The 11,320-nt window shown below is 35.0% G+C and overlaps 1 protein-coding gene across 1 annotated transcript in view; it reads left to right on the top strand.

Annotated features, from left to right (window-relative positions):
• The window catches only part of LOC131434895 (catalase), a 43,920-nt gene continuing 32,600 nt past the window's right edge, over nt 1–11,320 (top strand). The window contains exon 1 of the mRNA XM_058602141.1: nt 1–162. Within this exon, the coding sequence (XP_058458124.1) occupies nt 109–162 (54 nt within the window). The 5' untranslated portion in view covers nt 1–108. The remainder of the gene's footprint in view (nt 163–11,320) is intronic.

Here is an 11,320-nt window from a genome sequence, read left to right as displayed (position 1 = left end):
TTTTGACATTCTTTTCCAATTAAAAAGAAAAATTAACTATATTTGTGTACTTCGTCCGGTAACATTTTTGGTGAATAAGTTAAGAAATCGGTTTGATACGAGTATAACATGTCACGTAATCCTGCCGAAAATCAATTAAATTTGTTCAAAGAAAATCAATCGGTAAGCGCAAATAAACACTCCTAAACCACGGAAACCAATCTGGAGCTCGTAGAATAATTGGTGAAAACGAACAATTAAAATATAACTAATGTTAATCGGAATGTTTCAGTAAAAATATTTCGCATAACCTTACAAAACATAACTATTTTTATGTCTATCACAACAATGGACCACTGTCAGAACCAAAATAACTTATAGTTGATAAATTTGGTATGATTTAATCAGCAGAAATAAATCTAAGGAATTGCACTGATCACATGCAAAAAAATTAATAATAATCGTCTAGTCGACCTACAAATCCTATTCATTGAACGCAACATGAAAGAAGCCGATAATTTAAATATTGGTTTCCAACGCCTAACCATTCGTTAATAATACCATTATTGTACATTATGTTAACCCTCTATCTACTCGAAAGGGCAAACCTTTTGAACCAGCAACGCATAAAAGTATAAAATCTCGTTCAATCACTTCCCATAGCCTACTCATTGTTACCTGGCTAGTGCTTATAAAATCGTTATCAAGGGTTGTTATACATGAACCCTAACCATATGTGCAATAGATAAGATGCAGAATTTGAGCAAATACAGCAGTGTATACAAAGCTCTTATCTTAAACATGGACACGAGTTCATCGCAGCAAATACATCTAAATTGTTGCAACATTGCTAGTTGGAACTGACTTGGTAACTATGGTTCAATCAGTACCATTAAGTTCACCAATAGTTGTGCAAAAATCAATAAATGATTGAAGCTGTTTGCAAAGGCTTAAAGGAAGGAGAGTCCTTTCGTATTGTTTTATTTTTAACCTTGGGACTAATTTTCAGATAGACCAATTTCATGAATAAAATACTTGGTTTACGACTGATTTAATGTTAGTCTTCAATAAGACTGATTTGTTAAGAAAACAATTCTTTAGCTAAGTGGCCCTAAGAAGGCTGTTCATTTATTGGACTCTAAAAAAACTCTTAGGGTTTCAGCATAAATCAAATAAACATAGATTTCCCAGTATAATAGTAATGTAGTTGAGCAACCCGTGACACCAAAAGCGCCGTATGGTGGAGAATGGGTGCGTAAATGCTCCTAAAATGCATGTATAAAGTTGCCTGCGCATTTAACACAACCACAGCAGCTAATGGAAAAAAGTACACCCGTTTATCGCTAGAGGTGCTGTTAGTGTCACCGTACAATGGGAAATCTATGTTTATTTGATTTATGGTTTCAGCATAAATTAAGTAAACATAGATTTCTCACTGTACGGTGACACTAACAGCACCTCTAGTGAGAAACGGGAGCACTTTTTTACATTAGCTACTGTGGTTGTGTTAAATGCGCAGGCAACTTTATGCATGCATTTTAGGAGCATTTACGCACCCATTCTACACCAGACGGCGCTTTTGGTGTCACGGGTTTCTCAACTACAGTACTATTACACTGGGGAATCTAGGTTTATTTTATTTAAGGTTTCAGGTAGCCTTGTCATAATCAAAGTAAATTGAGGTAGGCAGAAAAAAAAATCTAAACGTCAAGAATTATTCGTGGGCGATGTAATCGACTGTCCTACAATAACTAATCTAACTAGAAATTTGGTAGTCATTCACATAACCTACTCACCTGGAAAGTGTTTATACATAGTATATTGACACAATCGTTATCGAAAGATGTTTTGCGTGAACCATAACCATATGTGAATGAAATAGATAAGATGAAGAATTTCAGCAAATACTGCAGTATGAGTTATGCGCACAGCAAAATCTAGTCATGGTTTATTAGCCATTATATTCTATTTGTCAATATAAAGCGTTTGTGTGTAAATGTTTTGACATACGGTTTGCTGCCACAAAATAATTGTCTTAAAAATGACATCGATGACTCTCGATCGGGAACCATAATCTGGCGACAAGCGAAACGTCAGCTTCAATAAATCCCACCAGAATGCTAAACACAGTTGATGAAGCGAAACCTGATCATACCCGATCAGATGGTAATAACAGAATGATAACAACTGGAGTAATTTATTTCAGAAATATTTTGTAATAAATTTTGAAATATTTTTGGCTGGTAAGCTGTTAAAATAACAAAAATCATAACAAAAAAGACTCTAGCCGGAACAAAATCGTAACAGATTTTGAAACGTTCGTATCACAATTATTATTGAAATTGATATAACTACAGAAGTCCGAAAGCAGAAATTTATAACAATAGTTGTAATAAATTAGATAGCAAATTTAACACAGAAAAACTATATCACAGCCAACTGTTAGCATCGTTTCAATCCAAAATTGTTGAATGTTTTTTATATTAAGTTAATAATTTATTTAGTGATCTGGTTTCTTCTTTTAGTTTGTCGACGATACCTCTCGCCGATTAGATTCCACAGGGTATAAAAAGCAATTTCTAACAACCTTGACAAATGTCACTAGTGCAAGAATCAGATAAAGACAGTAAAAACATTGAAAGCGATCGTTTGTGCAATTTGTAGTCGGTTTGGATTTAATTTCAATTCAGTTTGGAATTTCTGAATCTAACTTGATTCATCCACGTAGTAAGTGGAACAGTTAGTACAATTGAGGTACGTTTAGAGTAAAAGAATTATTACATGTATTACTTACCTTACCACTAGTTAAATACTTACCACAAATGTGTGAATTAAAGCTTAACCTAAAACTTACCGTTGCTATTATAGATTACAATTAGTCATCCTTCCGCGGTGATACCTGAAAAGAAAGAAGAAGAAACACGGAAAATGTAAGAAACGATTATACTTACCCTTTATATATCTACTAAATAATTCAATAAATTACAGCCTTTTAGCTGCATAGTAAGGCAACTACAAAGACGGTGTTTACTTTCGGGAACATAGTTCTTTGAAATTATGATCATTATATTTCGATATGAAACAACGGAAGAACTCATTTTTTTCAATTAATGAACTTAATGAGTCTTGCAAATGAAAATAAAACATCATAACTGATTTTGTTATTATATAGTTGCCACAAGTTATAACTTTTAACTGTTCTCATTTGTTAAATATCTCAAAATAACACTAATTGTTATACATATCAACTGTTGATATACTTGTGTTATGATTTTGTTATGTGTATCTGATCGGGTACCGTTCGATATGTGTCAGCACGTCTTATGCATTCGCTTAAAAAGTAAAGCAATCAGCAATATATAGTTCATTCAAGGTAATTAAAACCCTAAACAGGAACAAAAAGCAGACTGCGTAGTTATGGATGGTGAATATTGTCAAAACAGACTTCTAGCAACTTCCTGGTCTTGAGACTCATACCGCAATAACACTGTGCTAAAGTCGGCGTTATTTTAAGGCCAGAAACTTGTCGAAGTTCTCTATTAAAGTACATGGTTTGGTAGGCTATTTATCATTGTAGTTTGAAGAATAATAGTTTCATATCTATTTCATATCATATCGAATCACCGTAGTGATTCGTGAATGATTTAATTATATTTTCATCAAGAAAAAAATTCCTACTGAATAAATTCGCAACTGTATCACATCTATTAGTGATTATAGAGACGAAAGGCTAATTCAATTTCAGCTGTACTATTTAGATTAAACCCAATAAATCGCTATCTAGCATGAATTTGATTCATAGAAGTAACAGGAGCGCAGCATAGTCAGCAAGTCTCGAACACGTTTGGTGCATTTGAATTGGCATAACAGTAGTCTGCGCTCCTGTTACTTCTGCGTACGTTATTCAAGCTAAATTGCATGACATTGCTAATATTTTTTAATCAGCTGCATAACATGCTTTGTGATAGTTTTTATTAAGGTTTTTATTATCATTACAACTATTATTAATCACATCACTTGCTTCTTTTATTAATGAATTTTATTAGTGCTCAATAAATTTCAAATATCACCACTATTGATCCACTTATCAATCACCCTACGCACACTGAACATTTTCAGAAAGGTTCAGTTTTTGTTCATCGGCACATTTATTCGCCATGTATTCTGTAAAGGGTTAAGATACAACGGCTATGAAAATTCATTTCCCAAAAATCTTCTGATCGAGAATCATATCAGATATATTCAATGAGCGAACTTTTTTCTTGAATATACACAAACAGAATGTTCGCTAGTGAACTTTTACAACTGATTTTTTGTCATGCAAAATCAGTTTCAGTGAGAATCACGTTGTCAAAAAATCAGTATTGGACTTTTCTGCCGTGATTTTTCTGATCGATGATTTCATTTCGCGATTTTCGAAATTTTGATTTTTTTTCCCAACACTGCTACTGAGAATCTTGGCAATTCTAATTTTGAAAGCTGTCAATTATGGGCGAGGTTGCCAGCAACAATTTTGCTGTTAACCTTCAGGATTAAATCATGAATTTCCGAGTCATCAGTAATCTTGCATAGAAAGGATTTTGCTTTATTTTTGTATGATAGCTAAGATTGGAGCAAATGGGAGTGAAAATTAATGTCTATTTTAAATAAAAATAGCAAAAGAAAATCAAACGAGAAAAAAACGTCTGTCTCTGTGTTCATCAGCGTCTCTACCTGGCAATAAGAGAACATTTTTAAGTATATGTATATAAAAAGTAAATAGTTTTCAATTTCACTGATCTTCTCACAAAATATCGGAATCTTTTCCCTCCACCCAACTCATATATATTTCCAGCTCCACAAGAAATGGCAACGAGATGTTTTGAAAAATCGACAGGTGACATTATTTGGCAAATGTCTAGCCGGATTTCAATAAAAGCTAGCACACTGTTCAAAATTTCGGTACATTTGTTGTCTATTGACAAGTTCAGCAATATATTATGCCAACTTCGGCAAAAAATGCGTTTTACCGAGATTTTGGAATTATTGAATTGAAAAAAGGAATGTGGTTTATGTGACAATCAGTCAAATCTCGTGTTGCCGATTAAATTTGTCGTCAAAAATAACCCTGCTCGAAAGCATGGTTATTTTTGACAGTTCGCTAGTTATTTTTCGACACCGAAAAAAAAATCTTGCAAAAGTAACTCTAATTTCAAAGTTTCAATACATTGTCAAACAGCGTATTTTTTCCGTTCTCTGTATCGCAATAATTATGTCAAATTCTCGAGAGTTAAAATAATTCTCGAGATGGTCCACAGCCCAAGTGTGTAGAAGCAATGTTGTACTGCGAGTTTTTCGTTGACTCGATTTTCCTGTGCGCATATCTTGCATAGCTCTTATCTCAAACGGGGGCTGATTCCATTGCAGTACATTCATTCAAACTGTTGCAACAGTGGTAACTTTTTGTGAAAGTCGAGTGGAACTTGCTTCGTATGAATCAATGTGTACCATTACAATAAGCAATAGTTATGCAAAAAATCATTCAGAGATTGGACACATTTTTCGAACAATAAATTAATTAGTGCATTTGCTTTGTTTATACAATATTTTACAAACAATGCAGTGTACAAAGGAACTGCGAGCGTTCAATTCACACAAGATAAGATGAACATCCAGAGCTAAGAGAACAATGTTCTACTTCATATAACACAAAATTCGACTGAGCGTGTCTGACTTTTCTGATTATGATAATATTTGCTTAAGTAGTACCACTAAAGAACGCCACAATGCCATGATATCCTTGCGTTTAATGCAATGGTACACTACATATAGCATTGAACCACTCTTGGATGGATGGCTATATGACTGAAAAAAAAGTTCGAATTTGTTCTGGTTCATTTGAGCTAGTGATTAGCATACTAATTAGTTGTAATGGTTTGCTGTATCAATGGTTATTTATATACAAACCAATTTGCTTTGTGTTATAGAAATCAAACATATTTATTAAGATGTTCGGACACAGATGATGATCATTAACGGACAACAATATTTTGTATGTCTTCATTGAATGACGGCAATCTGCTGATCACCGGTATGTTTTCACTTTGTTTCGTTCTTCTTTGGAAAAAAAAAACGAACTCCTCCGGTAGATAGTATATGCTAATCCTTCACCCGATTTCTGTGGTGAAATCAATCAGTGCAGCGCATTACATATCAGTTTCTATTGATGACTGAACTACCAGCAACCATAACATTTAAATTTGTTGTGCACTATAAATAACACAGATAACAAATAATATGCCTTATTTCAGTACAGAAAGCACCACAAAATCCTTTGAAAAAAAAACTTGCTTTGATTGATAAGCCGTCCGTGACGTGAATTGTCCCCTGGCTCTGAAGTGTGTGATCCCGTTTATAGTGCCTAAAACCAGAGCGACGACAGCCATTCGTTTGGGAGACATACACGGATAAAATAAAAATTTCTTTTTCAGGAATGTGTCGAGAAAAATAAAGACTGTCCCAGAAAGTATGGACGCACTTTGATTTCGCTGTAAATAATTCACAAGTGTTAGATATTCAAATTTTATTCGATATACTGATAACATTAGACTACAACAACAGAATATTATTCTCAACATTTGCTACTTAGCCATTGTAGACTAGCTGGTGCACCTTCTTGCGAACGTTCCTTATTAAATTCCGTACTGACTTCTTGGCGACAAGTTTTGACACTTTTTCCAATCTTTTTCGAACTGTTGAATGATTTCGGCTGCCGAGACATGTTTCCTAACATATGCCTTCGTTAATGCAAAAATTCCTCAATTGGTTGAATTTGTGGGCAATTTGGTGAATTCATGTCTTTTGGGACATTTTTGGTAGTATACCATTCTACCATTGATTTCGAGTAGTGGCAAGAAGCAAGATCTGGCCAGAAGACTACAGGATCCTTGTGGCTTCGAATCATGGGTAGAAGTCGTTTTTGTAAACATTCCTTGATGTATATTTCGCTGTTCGTTGAAGCAGTGGTGATGAAGGGTTTCGAAATCTTACCGCAGCTACAAATTGCTTGCCAGACCATAGCTTTCTTATCAAATTTTTCGACTTCAATCGATGTCTCGGACTGGTTTAACACTTGCCCTTCTCGCACCGTACAATATTGTGGTCCCGGCAAGGATTTGTAATCGAGTTTCACGTAGGTTTCGTCGTCCATGATTATGTAGTTCAAATTTCCAGCAAGAATCGTATTGTACAGCTTTCGAACCCTCGGCCTGATCGATGCTTCTTGTTTCGGACTACGTTTTGGTTGTTTTTGCTTCTTATAGGTTCGAAGATTCAAACGTTTTTTAGCACGAAGAACATTTTACTTCGGAGTGCCCAATTTTCTGAACAAAAAAGTTTGTTTGGAAATACACAGTGCGTCCATTAAGTTTCGCGACAGATTCCATAAATCGCAGAATAAATAAAATTTCATGAGTTTTTCAAATTTATGTATTCTCTCTTCGATTTAATGCATTTCTTACAGCGATTCAATAGCGATTCAAATGCGTGCTCCAGCTCATTTTGTGGAATATCATCCACTGTTCGTGTCGAAGCCGTTTTGATGTTTTCAACTTCTTCAAAAAGCTTCCTTTCAACTTCAACTTTGGAAACAAGAAGAAGTCACACGGTGCCAAATCAGGTGACTACGCTGGGTGGTCAAACACACAGACTTGATTTCAGCTCAAAAACTGACGAACAATGATTGATTTGTGACTTGTGCAACCAGCACCATTTCTCTGGATGACGATATTTGGATCGAGTTCGACGGATTCTGGCCATCAAATGCTTTAAAACTTCGATATAAAATGCGCCAGTGATTGTTTGATCAGTTGGAACGAACTCTTTGTGGATGTTTGATTCTTGAAGACTTTCGCGTTTTTTTTTTGCTTGTGAGTTTTTTTTGACTTCCATTCCGAACTTTGACGCTTAGTTTATGGATCGTACTGAAAGCGTCGCGTTTCGTCGCCAGTAACAATTAATTTCAGGAAGCGTGGATTATTTTTGGCGGCTACAACGACTTCTCTGGAATGATTGACACGAAGTGATTTCTGCTCCTACGTCAGTGTGTGCGAGACAAACTTTGCATAGACCTTTATTTTGCCCAAATCCTCGTGAAGAATGAGATGAATCGGTTCTTTACCAATATTCAAAGCCTCTTCTATCACTTTTAAAGAAGCATTGCGATCATTCGCAACATAATCACTAACTTTTGCAATCATTTTGGATGTGTGAGCTGAAATTGGTCTGCCTTCACGTTTATCATCCTTTAGCGACACTCGGCCCTTCAAGAAACGTTTGTGCCTCAAAAAACATTTGCTCGATGCAAACACTGATCCCCGCAAACTTGTTGCATCAATCGGAATATTTCTGATGCACTTTTACCAAGTGTTGCGTTTAATTTATTGATCGTTCTTTATTCTATGTTAGAATTTCAACGCCAGATGAAAAATTGTTTAGGGAGAACTGTCACATTCTTGTTATTTGAAGACGAACACGAGAAAAGGTCCTCTCTTTGTTTACTTTCTTTTTCGAGTATTACGGCTCAATCAGCAATCCTTCCATCTAACACTTCACATAGGACAATAGCAAAAACCATCAACTTTCGATAGAAACTATAGAATTTGTTGGAAATTATTGGAATTTACCGTAATAATTGAAAGAGAAAGTAAACCAAGAGAAACTTTTATTTGCACTTGGGACCTTGTCTAATGTTCATCGAGATTTGTCAATCAAATTTAATGAAATGTGACACGTAAATAGAGAAAGGTACAAGCTTGAAAATGCGCGTTCGAACACATAGATGCCGCTATTATCTACTGAGATATGATTCGCCTCATGAAACTTAATGGACGCACTGTGTATATTAGCATAACCTTTTCAAATTTTAACAGTTTTGACCCAAAGTAATAGGAATTATTCGTTGTTTGAATTTTCGCTCTGAATGAATGTTTGAAAGGGAGATCTGAAGAAAGGTCAAAAGCAGTCTATCTTTATAGACATTGACCCTTATTTTTGAGTCTCTTAGTTTGTGAAAATCGACTCAGATGTTTCTGAGAAAATGAAGAGTGCTCCGTTTCTGGGTTTTCGACTGCCATTTACGACTGCCTATTTTCCTATTAGTTGGACCAAATTCAGAAGATTTTCTACGGTATTTGCATTATCGTTCTATATGACAGGTTGCCATTTTATACAATCTGTAAAAAAAACTGCAAATTTTGTCATAAAAGTATATAAAACTGGGAAAGTAATTATCAGATCCATAAAACAATAGCGTACATACTTTTAGGAAAATTAAACTTTCATTAGTAATTAGTTTCATTAGTAATTAGTTCGGTCAAAATACACACACAGACATTAGCTTAGTTCGTTTTCCTAAGTTTGAGCGAATTCTATGCCTATTTTTTTATATTTATATAAATTGTAAACCTACATTTTGGGACCTCCGGTAAACAATGCTTCATAATCTCGACACCAATACATTTTAAAGAATTACATCAAGAGAAGGGGACAATTCCAATCAAAATTCTGAAGGCATTTAGGCTACAAAATCAACCTCTGAAGTGCAAACAGAAACACGTTTTGGTTTAATTGGGACCACTGCACGGAAAAGCCAGGGATCGCAAAACAACTAAAATGTTAGTTGTTTCTCTGAATTTGATTGTTTAAAATTTGGTACAACTGAACAATTGTTGTTTTAACTAAGCTGTCATTTTTTATTTATCGTGCGGGCAGTTTAGCATTGACATCCAGCAAAAACGAGTAATGAAACGTTACAGTTACATGCACCAAAAACGAGTAATGAAACGTTACAGTTAAGCAATGGCATACACCCTAAACAGAAAATGAAACGTTTCAACGAGGTGTCACTCGTGCAACTGAATAATGACACACTCCCAGCAAAGTTACCTGAATGCACGAAAGCAAAAACTGTCTCAGTTGTTTCAACCAGTTATTCAGTAATTTGAACTTAAGATATGTTTTTACTGTTAGTCTCTTCGGGGGCAGCTCATTCACAACTGAAACTACGAAATGTTGCCTAAGTAGCTGCTTATAGCTTTAACAGTATGATGTAGAAATGCGACAATAGATTATAATTCCGAAGATGGAATTAACCAGCAAAATGTCCACAGGGCATTAAGAAATTTTTACTCCACTTGCGGAATGGCTCGCTAAAGAGCATTTCTAATTCCGTTTTCAAGAATGTAGTTGATAAGCCTAATGCTAGAGGTGCACTTTCAGGAAAATACAAATACTACCGCTTCACTTCAGTAGTAAATTTTAAGTGTTCAGTGTAATTAATAACATTGACATGAACTGTCAGAAAATACATACCACGCAGATGAAATTGCACCATTTATACTGTATATCTATTCAGTACATGGAAAATATTGTTTTACAATTAATTCTTATGATCATTTGCATACTTTCACTTACATGAAAAGGCCACTACGTGACTGGCATAAATGACGTTCAATTGCCATTGAAAATTTTCAATATGAAACGTTTCTGGTGAAAGGAAGAGGATTTTTGTTTCGCGTTTGGCTGTTTTTGTGACGGTATTCGGATACATCGATTTCGTTTACCTGAATGGTCATGACAAAATCAACAGATATGTTAGTTAAATCAATAACAGTTTAGTTGAAACAACCAGGGCGTGAAACAACAATTGCATTATTCAAATTTTGTGATCTGCGGGTTCTCCGTGTGTGCACTGGAATAAGGGGAAAAATCGCTTGCACAACAGTATCGATATTTCTGTTAAAACTGGACGGATTTTGACAATTTAGACTTGTTGGATAGCTTTTACCGTGTAGAATTTAGGTCTCAAAACATATTTTCTTCACAAGGTCAGTTGTGACAGATATTGTCAAAAAATTGATGGTTTGGTCGAAATCGGTCCAGCCATCTCTGAGGAACACGCCTTTTTAATTTTGCACACACATACCTACACACACAGACATTTACCGGGCATCGGAAAAGTTTTCCGAAGTTCGAGCGAATGCTATATCTATTTTCTAAATTTAAAAAAAAGGTAAAACACACTCCTGAAAATGAAATTTGTATACCTATAAGCCTGTAATTCTGAAACCGGAAGTCGTATCCGGATGAAATTCGGCAGGCTTATATGGGGTTGTAAGATCTTTGATTTAAACCCTAACTTGTGAAGAACTGGAAGAGCGGTCTCTGAGAAAATCGAGTGCTCTATTTTAGTTCATTTTGCACGTTTTATCCCGTATCTCCGGAATCGGAACTTAGTTCTACATTGAATTGAATATAAATCTATGGGACTATAAGGTCTTCAATTTTACTCTAAGTTCAAGAA

Source organism: Malaya genurostris, chromosome 3 (genome assembly GCF_030247185.1).
Source record: "Malaya genurostris strain Urasoe2022 chromosome 3, Malgen_1.1, whole genome shotgun sequence".
NCBI lineage: Eukaryota > Metazoa > Arthropoda > Insecta > Diptera > Culicidae > Malaya > Malaya genurostris.
The sequence above is the reverse complement of the archived record's forward strand: the minus strand, read 5'-3'. Positions and strand labels throughout refer to the sequence as shown.